The sequence below is a fragment of the Hypanus sabinus genome, chromosome 2, assembly GCF_030144855.1.
Source record: "Hypanus sabinus isolate sHypSab1 chromosome 2, sHypSab1.hap1, whole genome shotgun sequence".
NCBI classification, from domain to species: Eukaryota; Metazoa; Chordata; class Chondrichthyes; order Myliobatiformes; family Dasyatidae; genus Hypanus; species Hypanus sabinus.
Window position 1 is genome coordinate 39,279,193 of NC_082707.1, and position 22,426 is coordinate 39,301,618.

A 22,426-nucleotide genomic window follows, 5' to 3' on the forward strand; every position below is an offset into this window, starting at 1 on the left:
CTTAGATCTCAAATTCTCAAGTCATGGCAACATCCTTCTGAAGTTTTTCTGCAATCTTTTTAGCATTGATAGTTTTCTTGTAGATAGGTAACAGCAACAACAACAATACTCCATATTCGGCCTCACCAATGTCTAATACAACTTCAGCATTACATCCCAACTGCAGTACTCAATGCCCTAGTAAGAAAAGAATCACAGAAAACCTACAGCACAATACAGGTCCTTTGACCCACAAAGTTGTGCCGAACATGTTACCCATAGCCCTCTATTTTTCTAAGCTCCTTGTTCCGATCCAGGAGTCTCTTAAAAGACCCTGTCGTATCCACCTCCACCACCATCGCTGACAGCCCACTCCACGCACTCACCACTCTCTGCATAAAAAACCTACCCCTAACATCTCCTCTGTACCTACTTCCAAGCACCTTAAAACTGTACCCTCTCATGCTTACCATTTCAGCCCTGGGAAAAAGCCTCTGACTATCCATACAATCAATGCCTCTCATCATCTTATACACCTCTATCAGTTCACCTCTCATCCTCCGTCTCTCCAGGGAGAAAAGGTTGTTCTCATAAGGGATGCTCCCCAATCCAGGCAACATCCTTGTAAATCTCCTCTGCACCCTTTCTATAGTTTCCACATCCTTCCTGGAGTGAGGCAACCAGAAATGAGCACAGTACTCCAAGTGGGGTTTGACCAGGGTCCTATGTAGTTGTAACATTACCTCTCAGCTCTTAAACTCAATCCTACGATTGACGAAGGCCAATGCCCAGATGCCTTCTTAACCTCAGAGTCAATCGCTATGAACAATTCCATTTTTATTGCTAAGTTTCCAACGATATTGGGCAATATCACTGTCAAAAATGCAATAATTATCATATCACTCTGTTACTTTGATCAAATAGACTCTGATACAGCAGTCATCCTCTTTCCCCACCAGCAACTGGAAAGAATTGAAATGGGTATTTAGTTTCTGAGTAATGCACTAGCTGTGTCTCATACCCAAAAATGACCCCACACTTGGACTGCTGGTATACAAAGGCACATTGGTTAGATATTTGTGTTTCACCTTTCACTTTGTATCTGCGTTCCTTAGTTCTCGTCTCCCCAACTTGAGGCAAAGAAGCCTGCACTCATTCACCCATAGGTGACATGGTGGTAGACCAGCTAGCATTATGTTATTGCACCTCAATGCATCAGAGGTCGGAGTTAATTTCTGCTGTGCTCTGTAAGAAGATTTCTACTATTTTCCCATGTACACATGGGTTTCTTCCAGCTGCTCCTGTTTCCTTCCACTGTCTCAAGACATACCAGTGAAATTGGCTCATCATCATGGGGTTTCCTCCAGGTGTTCCAATTTCATCATCCCTCATTCTAAAGACGCATGGTTTGATAGGTTATTGATCACATGTATTTGGGCAGCACGGGCACTTTGGGACAAAAGAACCTTGTTTGTGCCATATCTCTAAATTAAATCAGTATACCCCATAATTTTGTATTCATCTGTAAGATCTCACCTCAGTCTCTTCTGCCCCAGGGAATAAAGTTCTAGCCTGGGCATTTTTTCCTTAGAACTCAGGTTCTCAAGTAATGGCAACATTCGTCTAAATTTTCTCTGCACTCTTTCTAGCTTATCCATGTCTATCTTGTAGATAGGGGACAACAACTGCAATAATTCTCCATATTCTGCCTCAGCAATGTCTTATACAACTTCAACATAACATACCATCTCCTGTACTCATTTTCCTCATTGCCCTGGTGAGCAACTCCATTTTAATTGCTTAGTTTCCAATGACATTGGACAATGTCACTGTCAATAATGAAAAAAAAACATAATATGGCTCCATGTTTCCTCAGTATTGGTGTTTATTTCTCATTGTTACACTCTGAGCAACTAGATTATTTTCAAGGTTATACTGCATTCCAAGATTGAATATGACTTGTTTATGCAGCTGAAACAACAGCTCCTAGAATGAATTCTAACACTGAGACATCTACAACAGCTGTTTTGAGAATAACAAACACAGTGATTCCAATATTTCCTGACATGTCCACTCAAGCTTTAACAGGTGAATCCACAACATCTATAATGGCTGTCAGTTCCACTGCGAAAGAACCTGGTGAGTATCAGACAATGGCTTCAATGGCCATTTTGCATTGGTTATGCTGTTATGTTAGTGATGCCAGAATTCAGGATACACTAAAGCAGCTCATCCTGAATGGTCACAATAAACTCTATCAAAGAGACAATATGAATGAGCCTTAGTTATCACAAAGGTTATATTAGGCAGCCATAGCAACCTCAACAGTTCTTTCTACAAATTCTACTGATGTCACATTGTCTATGCCTGTATAATTAGTGTCTACTGCCCTTGTCTTTACATCAACACCAGGAACAAATAGTACAGCAGACTCAACATCTACAGGGAGCACCGATCAGACATCAACTACTGAATCTACAGACAGAGCCGAAGCATCAACAGTTACCTCACTGTCATCGGCAAGCAGTAAGTAAATTTTCTTCAGGCATCACCTTCTGACTGTTCCTGGGAAAAGCATTGACTAGGTCAGGGGTGGGCAAACTTTTTGACTTGTGGGCCACAAAGGGTTCTAAAATTTGACAGGGGGGGCCAGACCAGGAGCAGATGGACAGAGTGTTTTGGTAATACACCTCATAAGAGAAAATAAAATATCATGGGATATGGAGAAAACATGTGCTTTAATTTCAATTGAAAATGAACAAATGCATTACAACAAAATATCTGTCTTTGAAGACCCATGGTATTTAGCTATTTATTGAAATGACTTTTAAAACACTGAAAATTAAATGAATAAATTACAGCTTTTTTTAATAGTAACAGTTATTATTTTAAAGCACTGAAAATTCTGTTATCCTTCAAGATATTATCATCATCACTCTCCTCCTGACTGTCTTTATTTCAAAAACGGTAGGAGATGCAGGTCTACTTGTCCTGCTCCTTCTTATTCAATTGTCCCCTGTGCCAAAACTCAACAATGACCAGCACAAAGACAGAACAGTGACAGCGCGCCAGTATGCGGAGCGCGTTATTTGATCTGGAGCGCATTTTTTATTTTGAGAACGTACGTGCACCTGCGCACTACTCATGTCCATCACTTAACAGAAATGACATGTAACATGTAAGGCTTATTGAAAAAAATATTTTCAAATGCATTTTTTACATAACACAACGAAGAAACTTATTTTTAATTTCAGTGGGAACAGTGTTGTTGGTCTCCCTTTTTAGCCAGCGCATCAAAGTCTGGATTTAGTTTTGTTGTGGCGATTCTCAGGATGGATCTGAGGTGTTGGTCAGTTAACTTGGATCTGTGGCTGGCTTTGTTGATGTTCATGACGCTGAACGCCTGTTCACACAAATAGGTCGAGCCGAACAAAGAGTAAAGCGCAAATGTGGAGTAATACGCTGCACCTCAACAAAGGTCAATGTGTAGCGGTGTGCTACATGCAGCGCTAAAATTACGACACAGAGTCGGTAACTGCAGTCGAAGAGAAAAACTTTATTCGAAATCCCCAGCCTCACTTTTAAGCCTCCCTCAACCTGCCCCCTGTGGTGCAGAGGCTCCAAAGCTCTGTGCTCGCAAATCCCCGCAGGCTATCTCCCTTAGTCGGAATGCTGGCTAATTGTGAGCCAGTTCGGATGTGCCAGGAAATGGGTCACCACAAATGTATATAGAGTGCGTCATCTATTGGGAAAACGCCAGAATTGCGGGGAAAAAACTTTAACAAGGTTTATTAATATAATTTCATCAAGTTCTGCGGGCCGGATTAAAAAGCTTAACGGGCCGCATATGGCCCGCGGGCCGTAGTTTGCCGATGCCTGGACTAGGTGATAGACAGCAGCAACCTGAAAGAAATACTTACTGCTTCTGGGTCATTGTGTTGTGTGCAATGTCAGCAATATTGCTTTGTAACAACATCTGTGTTGACTTGTCTGTGGAATTTCTTCCCATTGCTATGCCTCCTCTGACAGGGCATTAATTCATAAATTATAATATCACTGCAATAATTTTCTAATTTAATCAAGTAGCTATATAAACACAGATTCAGCAACAGAGACACCCTCTTGCTTCACCAGTGACTTGAACGGATTGAACTGGTTGCTTAGCTTCTGAGATAAGGCATTATATTATCTCTGCTTTGAATCAGAACTGACCCACACTGGAACTGCTGGTATCGAATAACACGTTGTTCAGAAATTTGTACTTCTTTTCTCGTTATTATACAGCATTTGTCAAACTGCATAAGTAGGTTATTTCAAAAGTTAGAACCAAAGACTAAATATACTTCCCATTTTTGCAATTACGTCAATTGCTTCTGGAATAAATCACAATACTGAGACATCTACAACACTTCACAATCATCAGCTACCACACCAGTCTTCACTATAAGCACAGCAAACACAGCAGTTACTGACATCTTCACTCAACCTTTGTTACAGAAAATCTTTCCTATAAGCAAATGCAGCAGTTCATCCCTATGCAACAGGAAAACACACATCATAGTATAATAGTCTCTGTTTTATTGTTTCGTACATTATTATTGCACATTGATACATTATTATTTCACATATTATTATTCTGTACTTTATTATTAGTTAATATTTAGTATATTTATTATTATTACTATGTGTGTTTTAAATGTTGCTGCTATAACTAAACAATTTCCATTTGGGATCAATATAGTACCTATTATTAATATTAACAGGTGATTCCACAACATTTACAACTTCAGTTGGCACTTCCACAAAAATGCCACTTTGTGAGTATCAGATAATGTCTTCAATAGCCATTTTGTAATGGTTACACTGCAAAGTTCATGACAGTGATGTGGAACTTAAAACATACTCATGAAGCTCATTATGTAAGAACAGAATAAACTCCACTGAAGTGGCAACATGAACTAACAATAGTACTCACAGATGTTATATTAGGTAGTCATAGCAGACTTCCCACTATACCTTTACTGATATCATGTTGTCTATGCCTGTAAATTAGTGCCTACAGCCCCTGCCTTGATATCAATGCCAGGAACAAGCAGTACAGCAGAGTCAACATCTACAGGAAGCACCGATCAGACTTCAACAACTGAATCTACAGATAGAGCCGAAGTATCAACAGTTATCTCAACGTTATCAGCAAGCAGTAAGCAAGTTTTCTTCAGGCATCACCTGCTGACTGTTCCCAGGGAAACGCAAAAACTAAATAACACAACCACAATCATATAAAAATATTAATTCTCAGACCTTCATCAGTCAATATACTGCATGAATGATCAGCAATATTTGTTTTGTGAGAATGCCTGTGTTGACCTTTCCAAATGGAATTTGTTTTCATTGCTAAGTTTCTAAAGACACTGGAGAATACCATTGCAATTAAAACATAAGTTATATCACTGCAGTCATTTCCTATTTTGATCGAGTGGCCGTATAAGCACAGATTCAGCAATAGAGTCACTCTCTTGCTCCAACAGCAACTTGAAAGGATTGAACTGGACTGTGATAACGCATTATCTGTACTTAATAACCACAAATTACCCCACACGAACTGTTGATACAGAACAACATGATGATTAGAAATTTGTGCTTTATTTCTCATTGTTACATGCTAAGTAAAGAGACTGATCACTGTATTCATGTTATTTTTGCAGTTACGTCGTTTGTTTCAGGAATAAATCAAAGTACTGAGACATCTACAGCACCTTCTCAGTCGTCAACTACCAGACCAATCTTCATAACAAGTACAGCAGACACAATGACACCATCAACTGCTGACATCTCCACCCAACCTTTAACAAGTGAATCCACAACGTCTACAACAACGGCTGTCAGTTCCACAACAACAGAACCTGGTGAGTATCAGATAATGGTTTCAACAGCCATTTTGCACCGGATTCACTTCAAAATTTACAAATAAAACCAAGTAAAATGATTGGTGATGAGCCTGCACCTTGTGAGAGAACATTCACTCCCACGTCTGCTCTGTCATTTATATAGGTGGCATTCTTAATATAAAGATAAGATACAAGTAAATTAAACCTCTATAATGAAAATTGTTAATAAAATCAACAGGAATCCAGCTCTGTCCTGTGCTGCAAATCCAATAACGGCTTCTCAACTGACATCAATGTTAGTTTCTATACTGATGTTCACCACATCTTGGAAGTCGATTCATAAGTCTCTGGCACTGACCCAGGCTCTATGGCTCTAAAGGAAGGTGGAAGAAAAGGGGACCACCGGTGATAGGGGATTCAACAGCTTGGAGACCGACAGGAGATTCTGTGGATGTGAAAGAGTCTCCCAGATGATATGTTGCCTCCCAGGTGCCATGGTCAGCGACATCTCAGAGGATTTAAAGCAGGGAGCAGAATTTCAGATTTCTCGATCATTGGGATCTCATCTGCAGAAGGTTTGACCTATACAAAAATGATGGAATACATCTGAATTCAAGGGAGATCAATATCCTTGCAGGTGTTTGCTCGAGATGTTGGGGAGGGTTTGAATTAGTTTGGCAAGGTGATGAGAGCCTCAGTGATAGGTCCAAAGATGGGGCAGTTGTTATATAGGTAGACGTAGTGTGTAGAGAGACTGCGAGGAAGGATAGGCCATTGACAGCACAAAATTGCCATCAGTTGGATCGGTTGAAGTGTCTATTTTAATGCAAGAAGTATCAGGTATAGGGTATGAATTTAGAGTATAGGCCAGTACATATAACTATGACATCATGGCCATTAACAGAGGCTTAGCTGCCACAAGGGCAGGAAAGGCTGCTGGATGTTCCTTGGTTTAGATGTTTCAAAAGGGACAGGTAGGAAAGTAAAAGAGGTAAGGGAGTGGTATTGTAAATTAGTTAAAGTATTAGAGCTGAAGAAAGGGAAGATATCCTGGGGGGATTGTCTACCAAGTCAGTGTGGATGGAAGTCAGAAACAGGAAGGGAGTAATCACTCTGTTGGGAGTATTCTATAGACATCAGAATAGCAACAAGACACTGAGGAACAGATTGGGAGGCAGATTTTGGAAGGGTGCAAAAAATAACAGTGTTGTCATGGTTGATTTCAACTTTCCTAATGCAGATTGGCAGCTCCTTAGTGCAAGAGGGCAGAATTTGTTAGGTGTTAGAATTTGGAGGCAGGTACAGAGGGGATGTCAGGGCTAAGTTTTTTATGCAGAGAGTGGTGAATGCATGGAATGGGCTGCCAGCAACGGTGGTGGAGGCAGGAACGATAGGGTCTTTTAAGAGACTCCTGGATAGATACATGGAGCTTAGAAAAATAGAGGGCTATGGGTAAGCCTAGGTAGTTCTAAGGTAAGGACATGTTTGGTACAGCTTTGTGGGCCGAAGGGCTTGTATTGTGCTGTAGGTTTTCTATGTTTCTATGTATCCAGGAAGGATTCCTGACAGAATATGTACGCAGGCCAAGAGGAGGATCTGATATTAGGCAATAAGCCTGATAAGTGTCAGATCCTTTGGTGGGTGAGCACTTCAGAGATAGTAACCACAATTCCCTGAACTTTACTACAGCCTTGAACAGGGATAGGAGCAGATGATATGGGCAAGTATTTAATTGGGGGAGGGGAAATCATGATGCTATTAGGCAGGGACTGGCACTGTAAATTCAGAACAATATATTCAGAGAAATGCACAACAGAAATGTGAAGGTTGTTTAGGGAGTACTTGCATGAGCTTCTGGATAAGTTTGTCCCACTGAGGCTGGGAAAGGATGGTAGTGTGAAGGAACTATGGTTGACAAGAAATGTGGAACATCTAGTCTAAAGGAAGAAAGAAGCTTACTTAAGGTTTAGGAAGCAAGTATCACATAGGGCTCTGGAGAGTTATAAGGTAGCCAGGAAGGATTTGCAGAATAGACTTTGGAAAGCTAGAAGGGGGGGTATGTAACAGCTTGGTGAATTGGATTAAAGAAAACTCTAAAACATTCTATACATATGTGAAGAACAGAAGGATAACTAGTGTGAGAGTAGGACAGATCAGGGATGGAAGAGGAAAAGTGCCAGAGTTGAAGGAGTTGGGGAGGTCCACAATTAATTCTTTGTGCTAGTGAGAGGGACCTTGACATTTGTGAAGACAACATAAAACAGGCTGATAGGCTTGAACATGTCAACATGAAGAAAGAGGATGTACTGGAACTTCAGAAAAATATTAGGATAGATAAATCCCATGAGGCAGACGGGATATATCCCTGGCTACTATGGGAAGTGAGGGAAGAGATTGTTGCATATTTGGAATGATCTTTGCACCTTCACTGTCACAGGAGTGGTAACAGATGGCTGAAGGGTGGCAAATGTTATTTCTTTGTTCAAGAAAGGTCATAGGGATAATCTTGGGTGTTATAGACCAATGAGTCATGGGCAAACTATTGGAGAAGATTTTTAGAGACAGGAGTTAAGAGCAGTTGGGGAAGCTTAGTCTAGCGATAGTCAGCATGGATTTGTGAGAGACAGGTCAAGGCTGATTGAATTCTTTGAGGATGTGACAAAACAAATAGATGAAGGTAGAGCAGTGAATGTGGTGAATATGTATTTTAATAGGGTTTTAAATAAGCTTCTTCATGGTGGGCTTATTCAGAAAATCAGGAGGTATGTGATCCAGGGAAGTTTGGCTGCATGTTTCAGAACAGGTTTGTACATAGAAGGCAGTGGATGGATATAAATTGAGCATATTCTGTCTGGAGGTCAGCGAACTGTGGTGTTCAGCATAGATTTGTTTTGTGACTCCTGCTCTTTGTGAGATATATAAATGATATGGATGAGGAAGTGGAGGGTGCTGGGTTAGTACATTTGCAGATGACTCGAAGGTTGGTGGTGTTGTGGATAGTGCAGAAGCTTGTCGTAGGTTACAACAAGACATAAAAAGGATGCAGAGCTGGGCTGAGAAGTGGCAAATGGATTTCAACCAAAAAAGCATGTAGAGATTCATTTTGGAAAAACAGAAGCATCTTGGAGTCTACGTCCATAGATCTCCAAATTTGCCCCACAAGTTGATAGGGTTGTTAAGAAGGCATATGTTGTGTTGGCCTTCATTATTCAAGGGATTGAGATCGAGAGCGGAGAGGTATTTTGCAGCTCCATAAAACCCTGGTATGACATCAGTTGGAATTTAGGTTCAAAGTTTAAAGTCAATTTATTATCACAGTACATATATTTCACCATATTCTACCCTGAGATTAATTTTCACAGGAATTCACAGCATAAAGAAATACAATAGAACAGGCATGGGCAAACTACGGCCCGGGGGCCATATGCGGCCCGTTAAGCTTTTTAATCCGGCCCGCAGAACTTGATGAAATTATATTAATAAACCTTGTTAACGTTTTTTCCCCGCAATTCTGGTGTTTTCCCAATAGATGACACACTCTATATACATTCGTGGTGACCCATCTCCTGGTACATCCGAACTGGCTCACAATTAGCCAGCGTTCCGGCTAAGGGAGATAGCCTGCGGGGATTTGCGAGCACAGAGCTTTGGAGCCTCTGCACCACAGGGGGCAGGTTGAGGGAGGCTTAAAAGTGAGGCTGGGGATTTCGAATAAAGTTTTTCTCTTCGACTGCAGTTACCGACTCTGTGTCATAATTTTACTGCTGCATGTAGCACACCGCTACACATTGACCTTTGTTGAGGTGCAGCGTATTACTCCACATTTGCGCTTTACTCTTTGTTCGGCTCGACCTATTTGTGTGAACAGGCGTTCAGCGTCATGAACATCAACAAAGCCAGCCACAGATCCAAGTTAACTGACCAACACCTCAGATCCATCCTGAGAATCGCCACAACAAAACTAAATCCAGACTTTGATGCGCTGGCTAAAAAGGGAGACCAACAACACTGTTCCCACTGAAATTAAAAATAAGTTTCTTCGTTGTGTTATGTAAAAAATGCATTTGAAAATATTTTTTTCAATAAGCCTTACATGTTACATGTCATTTCTGTTAAGTGATGGACATGAGTAGTGCGCAGGTGCACGTACGTTCTCAAAATAAAAAATGCGCTCCAGATCAAATAACGCGCTCCGCATACTGGCGCGCTGTCACTGTTCTGTCCTTGTGCTGGTCGTTGTTGAGTTTTGGCACAGGGGACAATTGAATAAGAAGGAGCAGGACAAGTAGACCTACATCTCCTACCGTTTTTGAAATAAAGACAGGCAGGAGGAGAGTGATGATGATAATATCTTGAAGGATAACAGAATTTTCAGTGCTTTAAAATAATAACTGTTACTATTTAAAAAAGCTGTATTTTATTCATTTAATTTTCAGTGTTTTAAAAGTCATTTCAATAAATAGCTAAATACCATGGGACTTCAAAGACAGATATTTTGTTGTAATGCATTTGTTCATTTTCAATTGAAATTAAAGCACATGTTTTCTACATATCCCATGATATTTTATTTTCTCTTATGAGGTGTATTACCAAAACACTCCGTCCATCTGCTCCTGGTCCGGCCCCCCTGTCAAATTTTAGAACCCTTTGTGGCCCACAAGTCAAAAAGTTTGCCCACCCCTGCAATAGAATCAATGAACACCTCACAAAGAAGTGGTGCAGAAAGGAGGGCATATGATTTTTGGATTACTGCATACTCTTCCAGGGTAGGTAAGACCTGCACAAAAGGGACAGTTTGCATTAGAATTGGAGGGGGACTAATATCCTGGCAGGAAGGTTTGTTAATGCTGCTCAGTGGGGTTTAAACTAGAGTTGCAGGAGGATGAGAACCAGAGAATGAGACAGGGCAGGTGTCAGAAGTTTGTGTAGGGCAACACATTGCATCCAGTGACCACAATGCCAGTCTGACATCAGTTGTGGGAAAGTTATTGGAAGTAATCTAATGGACTGGATGTATAAGTATTTGGATAAACGTGGAGTGATTAAGGATAGCCAGCATGGCTTTGTGTGTGGTAGGTCATGTCTAACCAATCTTACAGAGTTTTTCGAGGAGGTTACTAGGAAAGTGGATGAAAGCAAGGCAGTGGATGTTGTCTACATGGACTTTAGCAAGGCATTTGATAAGTTCCCGTATGGAAAGTTAGTCAAGAAGGTTCAGTCGCTTGGCATTTAAGGATGAGGTATGATATTGGATTGGACATTGCCTTTATAGGAAAAGCCAGAGAGTGCTAGAAGAGGGTTGCCTCTCTGACTGGAGGCCTGTGACTAGTGGTGTGCCACAGCAATCAGTGCTGGGTTCTTTGTTGTTTGTCATCTATATCAATGACCTGGATGAAAATGTTAACTGGATCAGCAAATTTGCAGATGACATCAAGATTTGGGGTGTAGTGGACAGTGAGCAAGGCTATCGTGGCTTGCAGAAGAATCTGCATAAACTAGGAAAATGGCAGATGGTACTTAATGCAGACAAGTGTGAGGTTTTGTACTTCGGTAAAACCAACCAGGGTAGGTCTTAAACAGTAAATGGTAGGGCACTGAGGAGTTTGGTAGAACAAAGAGAAATGGGAATAAAGGCACATAGTTCTTTGAAAGTGAAGTCACAGGTAGGTAGGTCATAAAGAAAGCTTTTGGCACATTGACTTTTATAAATCAATGTATTGAGTACAGAAGATGGGAGGTTATGTTGAAATTGTATAAGACATTGGTGAGGCCTAATTTGAAGTATTGTGTGCAGTTTTGGACATCTTACTGCAGGAAATATGTAAACAAATTTGAAAGAGTACAAAAAAAATTTACAAGGATTTTGCCAGCTCTGGAGGACCTGAGTTGAAAGGAAAGCTTGAATAGGTTAGGACTGTATTCTTGGAACATTGAAGATTGAGAGGAAATTTAATAGAGGTATACAAGATTATGAGGGGTATAGATAAGGTAAATGCAAGCTGGCATTTTCCACTGAGGTTGTGTGAGACTACAGCTAGAGGTTATGGGTTAAGGATGAAAGGTGTGGAGTTTAAGGGGAACATGAAGGGAAACTTCTTCACTCAAAGGATTGTGAGAGTGTGAAATGATCTGCCAGCACAATTGATGCATGTGAGCTTGATTTCAATGTTGAAAAGAAGTTGGAAAGTTACATGGATATGGAGGGCAATGGTCTCAGTGCAGGTCGATGGGAGTAGGCAGTTTAAATGGTTTTGCATGGACTAAATGGGCCAAAGGGCCTGATTCTATGCTGTACTTCTCAATGACTCTATGACTCCATGACCCCACTACCATTGTGCAAAAGAAGCCAAACTATGGAAATACATACACACAAGCCAACAAATAAATAATACTGAGAACCTGAGTTGTAGAGTCCTTGAAAGTGAGTCCATTGGTTGTGTTCAGTGATCAGTTCAGTGTGGTGGAGAGTGAAGATATCCACACTGGTTCAGGAGCCTGATGGGTGAAGGTTAATAACTGTTCCTGAACCTGCTGATGTGGGGGCTTAAGGCTCCTGTACCTCCTTCCTGAAGGCAGCAGCAAGAAGAGAGCATGACCTTGATGATGGATGCTCCTTTCCTGAGGCAGTGCTCCTTGTAGATGCACTCAATGGTGGGACAGCTTTTCCTGGGCTGTATCCGCCACTTTTTGTAGGCGCTTCCATTTTGGACATCGGTGTGTTTCCAGAAACTTCTGTAAAAGGATGTTTAAGAAGTAAACTGTAGAATAACCATCAGCCAAACCATGGACACATTGTCATAGAAGGACACAACATAGCCTTTTAAACCATTGTGTCCATGCCAACCATCAGTCACCTGTTTACACTAATCCTATTCTCATCCCATTAATTTTTGGTCCCCACTTTCTCATCAATTCTCTCTAGATCCTACTCATCTACACAATGCAGGCAATATTCAATGGCCAATTAACCAATCAACCCACACATCTTATGGCTGTGGGATGAGTCTGGAAAAACCCACAATAAGAATGTGCAAAGTCCACAAGGACAGCACTGAAGGTCGGGACCAATGCGTACACATCTCATGCTACCAGTGCACAAAGTAATTTCAACTATGCACAAAAGGTTGTCACCCTCCACCTCATTGGCATGTTGAGTATATTTTGTGGATCATACAGAATCACATTTCCTTTTCCGGTTTCTGAGGCAGACAGTGTTGACAACATGAAGTTTGTGATGATTTGTCTGCAGATTTTAGAACTGGCTTATTTATACTGTTTTTAATGAAGAAGTTATTCAGGGTGCACATGTCACTGGACAAAAAAAATGCACAGCACAAGATTTTTGGGCACACTGGTCATTACAAATTAGAAGGAACATTGGTCAGGACCAAATTTGGATTTCTGGCACTGTGAGGCAGTTGCTCTACCAGTTGCCCTCCATGAACACAGATGTTCACATATGAACACACACACACACACACACACACACACAATGTGACAACAATACAAGGGAAGGGAAATACACTAAAATAGAAGGGAAATAACAGTGAATGTGTGACAAATGTACTTTTCTTTACATAAATAATGCCTATACTTCTGTTGTGTAATTGTAACACAGCTTAATATTTTGGAAAGAAACAAAGCTTCAAATAGAACCTGTGAAAGTATATAAAAATCTGGTGATGAATCATGCATTAGATAATGTGCCTCGGTTTCTAGGAAAATGCTCCATCCAGTGGTTCTCACTGGCCTGTACAATCTGTGAGGCTTCATTCAGCTTAATGTTTAGGAGAATATTCATAGTTATATTTTGTGGCCTTCAAGTAGAGATGGTTCCACTTCAGACCTCATGAAAATTATTGTGGTATATCAATGTAAGAAAGTTTATTTGGATTGTGTTTTGCAAGTCCCAACTGGCAATTTCTCAATGATCCTGTTTTCATAATAAATTAAGTAGGAAATATTATAACCTCTTATAACTAAAAACATTTTAGCTCATGCTACCCGTCTACTTTGCCGTGCTCTATAACATTGAGTTAGTATTTTGAACGTGGACAACTATGGAATTGGAATTTGACATATTGTGGCAGCGGATGGAGTGTAATATCACACAAAAGAATAATTGTTTTTTCTCTCTAGACATCGATGAATGTGCAACCAACACATCAAACTGTCAGCAAATCTGCATCAACACAAATGGAGGCTACACCTGCAAATGTAGGAATGGTTTCACTGTCAACCAAGCCAACAACACCCTTTGTGATGGTAGGAAATCTTCAAGCATGTACATCCTCCTGTAGCATAAGCAGATCAGTGGGAAATGGTTTACTGATGAAGTTTTGTGTCCTTTGGTCAGAATAATCTATATTAATTGGTTTTACCAAATGTGTTCCCACAACATAGGACACAGAGCATAGAACATCTCAGCACAATACAGACCCTTCAGCCCACGATGTTGTGATGAACTTTAAACCTACTCTAAAATCAATTTAATCCTCCCCTCCTACATTGCCCTCTATTTCTCTATCACCTAAGTGCCTTTGTAAGAGTTTCTTAAATGCCCCTAATGTACCTGCCTCGACCACAACCACCGGAAGGATGTTCCACGCACCCACCACTCTCTGTGTAAATAACTTACCTCTGACATCCCCCCCATACTTTCCTCCAGTCATCTTAAACCCCTCCCTGCTTGTGTTAGCTATTTCCACCTGGGGAAAAAGCCTCTAGCTTTCCATTTGATCTAAGCCTCATACATCTTTTATACCGCTATCAAGTTACCCCTTATACACCTTCACTCCAAAGAGAAAGGTCACTAGATTGAGGAATCATTCAGCTACTTACAGATACATTTGGAGGCCACTTTATTAAGTGCACCTGTACACCAGCTCATTAATGCAAATATCCCATCAGGCAATTATGTGAAAGCAACTCAATGCAGAAAAGCATACAAACATGGTCAAGAGGTTCAGTTGTTGTTGAGACCAAACAAATAAATGGGGACAGAATGTGATCTAAGTGACTTAGACCATGGAATGATTATTGGTGCCAGGTGGGGTGGTTTGGGTATCTCAGAAACTGCTGATACGGTGTTTCCACCCACAACAGTCCCTAAAGTTTATAGAGAATGGTACAAAAAGCGAAAAATAATATGTGAGTGTGTGGCAGTTCTGTGGGCAAAATATCTTGTTAATGAAAGTTAGGTCAGAGGAGAATGGCCAGACTGGTTCAAACTGATAGGAAGTTGACAGTAACTAGTAACTCAAATAACTACGCATTACAACAGTGTTGTGCAGAAGAGCATCTTTAAATACACAACAAATTGAACCTTGAGGTGGATGGGCTACAGCAGCAAAAGACCATGGCTTTGTGATCACTTAATTAGGCATAGGAAGAATAGAGTGGGCTGTGTGTATATTACATTTTCTGCGAGTGAGGAAAATCCGAAATATGTATTGGACGCCCATTCCTCAGAACGCCTCACAGATAAGATAACAACTGCTGTATAATTGGCAACCAATCTGCTTTCACCTCTTTCAAGTTTCAAATCTTCCTCTTCAAAATACCACAATCAGATGATGTGATAATTACACAAAGAGTTCATTGTTATAACAAAAAAAACATTGTCTACTTATGGCAATTTATGTAATAGTAATACATTAAAGATGTCAAAATCTGATGTACTAGGTTAAGTTCAATAATTCTTTTAGAAGATGCAATAAATGGGAACTATTTAAGTTGTCGATATGCCCTGTTACTTCTGCAAAAAAACATTTATCTACTACACAGTTTATCTACTTGCAGATTCTATTTTTTACATAAATAATAGCTATAATATGATGTGTAATTTGAATGCACTTTAGTATCTTGAGGACAAACAAAATTTCTTTTTTTACTTTTCAAAGTACATAACAATCTGGTAATGAGTCATGCATCAAGATCTATTGTGGGCACATTGTTTAATTGATTAATATGCCAACATACAAGAGAATGGTATCAATTATAGAGCACCTGGGTTTCTAGGTAAATACTCCATCCAGTTGTACTCACAGGCCTGTAAAATTTGCAAGGCTTTGTTCATCAAGGGAGACTCAGGCAAATGCAGATATTGGAATCAGGAGCAACAAAGAAGAAAGTGGAGGAACTCAGCATTTGTGAAGTTAATGGACTGTTGATGTTTCAAGTTGAGACCCTTCATCAGTCCACTGACACAATCTGAGTTTCTCCAGCGTCTTGTTTGTTTATTCAATAATATTTGATCAAAATAACGAATAACAGAAGATTTATTATCATCTTCTGTGGCCTTTCAAAGGAGGAATCGTTTCACTGTCTACGGAAAGAAACTTGAAGTAAATTTCATAAGCACAGGTTTCTGCAGGTGCTGGAAATCCAGAGCAACACACACAAAATGTTTCCTGAACTACATTTTGTAATTGCTAACTGGCAAGTTCCTAGTGCTTCTGTTCTTAATAGATGTATAGTAAGTGGAAATTTTATAGCTTGATGTGAGAAATATCAACGTTATAACTCATACTCCCTGTTGAAGTGACTGCCGTCACCAATAATAAAATAAACTAAAATAACTGGCGCCAGAACACATGCACTTTCAAGACTCAAGCATTCTTTTTATTTTACTTGTGCACAAGGAAGGCTTGTTCTGGTGCAGGTCAATGGGAGTAGGCAGTTTAATTGGTTTGGCACAGACTAGATGGGCCAAAAGGCCCGTTTCTGTGATGTACTTTATTACTCTAAGGAGAAGCGCATGGGTCCCTGTCACCCACACTGCTCTGAAGTCTGAACAGTAAAGAATTATTTTTACACAGAATTGGCTTATCAGTTACAGATATGATTATTGTAAATTGTCATTTCGTACGACCAGATTCGTATGGCCAGATTTGGGAACAGCTTCTTTCCAACTGTGATAAGAATGCTGAACAGATCCTGACCCGGATCTGGGCCGTACCTTCCAAATATCCGGACCTGACTTGCACTACCTTACTTTCCCTTTTCTATTTTCCAATTATGACATAATTTTTATTATATTTTTATTTTATTTTATTTTATTTTATTTTTATTATATTTACTTCAAGTTGTACTTCAGGGAGTGCGAAGCACAGAAACAAATATCACTGTGATGATTGTACGCTCTGGTATCAATTGTTTGGTGACAATAAAGTAAAGTAAGTAAGTGTATATGTAAATTGTACATCAGTAAAAATGCTTTTTCTGTGGTAAATTATATTAAATTATCACCGCAAACAGTGAAGGGTGAGCATTGGCAAGGCGACTTCAGAGGATGAGGCAAGAAGGTTTGTTGCAGTTGGAGTGGCAATACTTACAGAGAAGAAGTCATCACCCTGACACAGTGATGTCAAGAACCTCTCCCTCAATGCCGCAAAAACAAAGGAGCTGGGTGTGGATTACAGGAGGAATGGAGACAGGCTAACCCCTGTTGACATCAATGGATTTGGGGCTGAGAGGGTGAACAGCTATAAGTTCCTTGGCATACATGTCACCGAGGATCTCATAAGGTCTGTACACACCAGCTGTGTGGTGAAAAAGTCACAAAAGCACCTCTTTCACCTCAGATGGTTGAAGAAATTTGGCATGAATCCCCAAGTTCTTTCTACAGGGGCACAATTGAGAGCATCCTGACTGGCTGCATCACTGCCTGGTATGGGAACTGTACCTCCCTAAATTGCAGAACTCTACAGAGAGTGGTGCAGACAGCTCTAGGTCTAGGTCCAGTGTCCAGATCCCAGTGTGAGGTACCTTATGCTGTTTGGATAAATTAAATGCTGGCCTAGATTGGAGGCAAGAGCCAATTTCACTCACTCTCTGCGATCTTCACTCCTCTTTCCATGGCACTGAAGCCTTTCGCTGTTCCATTGTGAGATCCATTCAAACACTGGCTCAGATGGACTAAAAAATCGGTGTCATCAGGACAAGAGCCGATTTCACTCAATCACCGTGATCGCTATAACCACGGCACTGGCTCTATGAAGACTGCCCGGTTGCTGTGCTCCATGCTGCTAATATGATGAACTGATGAGTGAGCCTTTGGGCCTACTGTGGGTTTCTCCAGGGTTCGAATCTGAGGACTCAATTCTGATTCGGAATGCTGTTGTTCACTTCAATTGATTGCGTGATTTGTGCTTTTTCTCTTTCTCTTGTGCATCGAGTCTTGGTCTCACTTCAAAGATCTCACTTGACCAAAACTTCCCCAGGCTATCGTTGTTGTTGCTGCAGCTTCCACATCCCCATCCACTTTGTCAAGCTCTGTAATGTTGTTGGTATTTTGCAGGTGGACAACAATGAAATTTGTAGTCACCATACAAAAGAATTTGACACACTGTGGTGGATGATGGTGCGTTTAAAGCATGATGAAATATGACAATGTATGACCAAATGACTAAATGATTGGCTGTTTCTTTCCAGACATTGATGAATGTGCAGGATACACACATAATTGTCAACAACTCTGCATCAACACGGTTGGAAGCTACGTGTGCAGATGTTTGACTGGCTTCACAGTAATTGACAACTATTGTACTGGTAGGATGTGGATCCTCTATAATTGATAAATTCAAAACTGTGGAATAGAAACTTGTCTGCATGATGCTGCTCTCACCATCGGAGCCTAGTTACCGTTTTTGGGTCAGTTCAGTGGGTATTTAATGATCCTTTTAGAGCACTACAGAGAAATTTGGACAAAACTTGGTCCAGATGCAAACAGCCAAATTTTAGCAATAGGCAAGTATTCCTCGCAAATGAGTCAACTATTTGTCAAGGATCTAACAGTCATCGTTAGGTTTGCTTCAACCACACAATCCCAACGCCCTTTGATCTTGCTCCTGATCCCACAACAATCTTTTACCCTGTCATGATTCAGGTCCACAACCAAACCTGATAATAACCCAGCCCTGGCTCAGATTTTCCCTGATACTTTCCTTACTATCTCCTCAGCTATCCACACAACTGACTCCCATTCCCCATCCCACATCTCGCTGCTGGCCTCTGATCGCACCCGGCACTTTCCAGTCTGCTGGTATTAGATCACTGACCACATCAGCCCCTCATTTCCCTGAGCTCCAATCTCAGTCTCATTCTGTGCAATCATAAAGTCTCCAATTCAACCTCAACTCTAACCTTATTAAGTGACAGTCTCTTATCACCTCTCCCACTGTGGTGAACTACATATACCTGTCTGGACACTCCCCCTGCTGACTGCTCCTGTAGCTCCTCCCACAGACCCCTGTATAAAGGCGATCAAGGCCTGAACCCGGCCTCTCAGTCTCCAGGATGTAGTATGGTGGTCACTCACTGTTTGTTCCTTCTTCCAGTCAATAAAAGCTGATATCTCGCCTTACGTCTCAGAGTGAGTTATTGATGGTGCATCACCCACACCTCTGAACATTATCCAATCTGTCTCCAAACCACCTTCTTCCTACTCAGTGTCCAATCTTATACCATTTCCTGACTTTAATAGTATCCAGTTTTCCATTCCCTAATTCCATAGCCAATGCAATACAATCTCCATTTCTCTTCTTCCCTGGCTAAGATGGCAGTCTCCGATTTCCACCCTCCATCATATAATCTGCTCCTGTATGATACCATCTCTTCTCCAACTAGCCCATGGGTTTATTCCCCCTTACCCTCCATTCCCCAACCTGTAGCTGTCTGGTTTCAAACCACCCCTTTTTTCTTTCATTCAAAATCACTTCCTGCCCTCTTTTCCCTGCCACAGCCTAGGTAAAATTGGACATGTGGCTGCAGGATCTCCTCAAACCAACCTCTCACAATAGAGTACTGCAGGCACACTTTACTCTGGAAGATATATAATACCAAGTTGGTAGAATCTGAATCTAGTGACTGGAATGGTAGTTAGTCTTGCTGCTGTCTCTATTTAATGCATCCATGAGGGTACTTCAGAGTATCCAGGCAAATACTTTACCTAGTGATTCTATTTTGCCTACACAATCTACAGGTCTTCATTTGGCATTATAATATTCTTGAGTTTGTATAGTAGGGATGACACTGCAGACCTCAATAATACCGTGTTGGTCACATAATGCCATGTTAAGTCAATTCTAGGAAGAAATATCAAGCATATATTTCAAATTTTATAAAAGCAAGGTAGTATATTTCAGGAAGAGAGCATCAAAAAATTTATTTTTAGAGAGAGCAACTTAACATACTACATGATGATGTATTAAATTTGATGAAATTTGGCACTGTCCAGCTTTATGAAATAATGGACATTTTCTTCCAGATGTCAATGAATGTGCCACAAACACATCAAACTGTGATCAAACCTGCATCAACACATACGGAAGCTTCATGTGCCTATGTAATCCTGGCTTCAGCAATGACTTGACCAATCCTTCGTTTTGCGATGGTAGGAAATTTTCAAACACGTAGATTCTCTGAAATCAATGATTTTTTGATATAATTTCTGATTAGGCTGTATGATCCCATCAAAGCAAGCTTTTGTCCTCTTCAATAATCAAAAAATTACTCCAACCTTCTGATGTAACAGGGATATTTTCATTCGGGAGTTGAAGAAAGTGTTTGTCTATGTCATCAATTATTAGTCAGTTGTTAATGCTAGTCTTACTGAGTAGAGAGTAGAGACTGATAGAACATGTGATAGAATCATTTCCAATGATCACTGTTTAAGAAATGCTCAAAAAGTAAACCAGAAAATTATAGGCCGATGGCCTTGACATAAGTAATGTGAAAGTTATTGCTCAACTCTTGTCAACAGTCAATACCCCTAATTACCTAATCTGTCTTAATTTATCTCCTACAGTTTTTTGCTTGACACCTCACTCATCGCGTCCAACTCTGTCTTGAATATGGTCAACTCTTCACTCTTCCCCCAGTTCTGCAGAAGGATCTTTAAGTCAAAATTTAAACTGGTTTCTCTTTCCACAGCTGCTGTTTGACTGGCTGAGTTTTCCAATGATTTTGTATTTGTTTCAGTAAGGTTTAATTCAATCTTCTTCTTCAGATATTGATGCATATGTGACCAACATGGCATACTGTGAATGAACCTGCATCCATATATGTGGAAGCATTTACTGCAGCTGTCAGAACATCCTCAGCATGGACATATACAATTCATCTTCTGCTGTTACTGTCACTATTTACTTGCATGTTTTCTATCGAGGCACAAGGTTGCCCTAGCAGGCATGGTGAAGGAGAATCAAAGGGATTCTACAGATATGTTCAGAGCAAAAGAATTGCAAGGGACAAAAGGTATAGCACTTGTTCCACTTGCAAGGGTAAGTGTCAGGAGGAAGATCTGTGGAGAGGGATAGATGGACGAGGGAGCCACATAGGGAGAGATCCTTGCAGAAAGTCGGGAGGAGGGAAAGATGTGCTTGGTGTTAAGGTCTGGTTGGAGACAGTGGAAGTTATGGAGAACTTGATGTGGAAGCAATGGGGTGGGAGCAAGAGGAACCCTATCCCTATTAGGGTGAGGATGGGGTGAGGTCAGACATGCAAGAAATGGAAGAGATGCAGTTGAGGGCAACCTTCATAGTGGAGGAAAGAAAGCCCTTTCTCTGAAGAAGGAGGACATCTCATTAGCTCTGGGATGAAAAGCCTCATCCTGAGAGCAGATGTAGTGAAGACTGAGGAACTGAGAGAAGGGGATGGCATTTTTTACAAGTGACAAGGTGGGAACAGCTATAGTCAAGGTAGCTGTGATAATCAGAGGGTTTATAAAAGATGTTAGCAGATAAACTGATTCCAGAGATAGAGACAGAGAGATCAAGAAAGGAGATGGAGGTGTCGGAAATGCACGGTAAATTTGAGAGCAGGGTGGAAGTTGGAGGCAAAGTTGATGACGAGATCAGCATGGGTGCAGGAAGCATCCCCAATGCAGTCATCAATGCAACTTAGGAGAAGTTGGGGAGCAATACCTATGTAGGCTTGGAAAATAGACTATTCCACATAGCTGACAAAAAGGCAGGCATAGCGGGGACCCTTGTGAGTGTCCATGGCTACACCTTTGGTTTGGAAGGAGGAGCCAAAGAAGAAATGACTGGGAGTAAAGGCTAGTTCCGCCAGGTGGAGGAGATGGTGATGGAGGTGAACAGGTTGGGTCTGTTATCTAGAAAGAAGTGAAGAGCCCTCCTAATGGGGGATGGAGATGTATAGGGACTGGATGTCCATGGTGAAAATGAGACAATCAGGGCCAGGGAACTTGAAGTTTTTGAAAAAGTCCAGAGCATGTGAAGAGTCATGGACGTAGGTAGGAAGGGGCTTAACCAGGGGGAATAAAACAGAGTCAAGGTATGCAGATATAAGTTCAGTAGGGCAGGAACAAGTGGAAACAATGTGTCTAGGCAGGTTTGTGGAGGAGCAGGGTAAGAGAACTATAGCCCTCCTCTCTTCCATTTTGTGCACGTCTGCCCTCACCCCATCCTCCTGCTCCCACACCATGAATAGGGTTCCTCTTGTCCTCACCTACCACCCCAGTAGCCTCTGCATCCAGCACATAATTCTCCGTAACTTCTGCCATCTCCAATGGGATCCCACCACCAAGCACATCA

General features: G+C 41.0%; 1 protein-coding gene across 9 annotated transcripts in view; it reads left to right on the forward strand.

Moving 5' to 3' along the window:
- LOC132377866 (protein HEG-like) overlaps positions 1 to 22,426 on the forward strand; it is an 80,612-nt gene that overhangs the window by 45,752 nt on the left and 12,434 nt on the right. For 3 of the 9 annotated variants that reach the window (XM_059944306.1, XM_059944323.1, XM_059944338.1), the window contains exons 4-10: positions 1,951 to 2,118; positions 2,392 to 2,505; positions 5,033 to 5,179; positions 5,685 to 5,885; positions 14,007 to 14,132; positions 18,303 to 18,419; positions 20,137 to 20,262. In XM_059944306.1, the coding sequence (XP_059800289.1) occupies positions 1,951 to 2,118; positions 2,392 to 2,505; positions 5,033 to 5,179; positions 5,685 to 5,885; positions 14,007 to 14,132; positions 18,303 to 18,419; positions 20,137 to 20,262 (999 nt within the window). The remainder of the gene's footprint in view (positions 1 to 1,950; positions 2,119 to 2,391; positions 2,506 to 5,032; positions 5,180 to 5,684; positions 5,886 to 14,006; positions 14,133 to 18,302; positions 18,420 to 20,136; positions 20,263 to 22,426) is intronic. The other 6 variants (XM_059944331.1, XM_059944360.1, XM_059944311.1 and 3 more) reach the window with 5 other exon arrangements.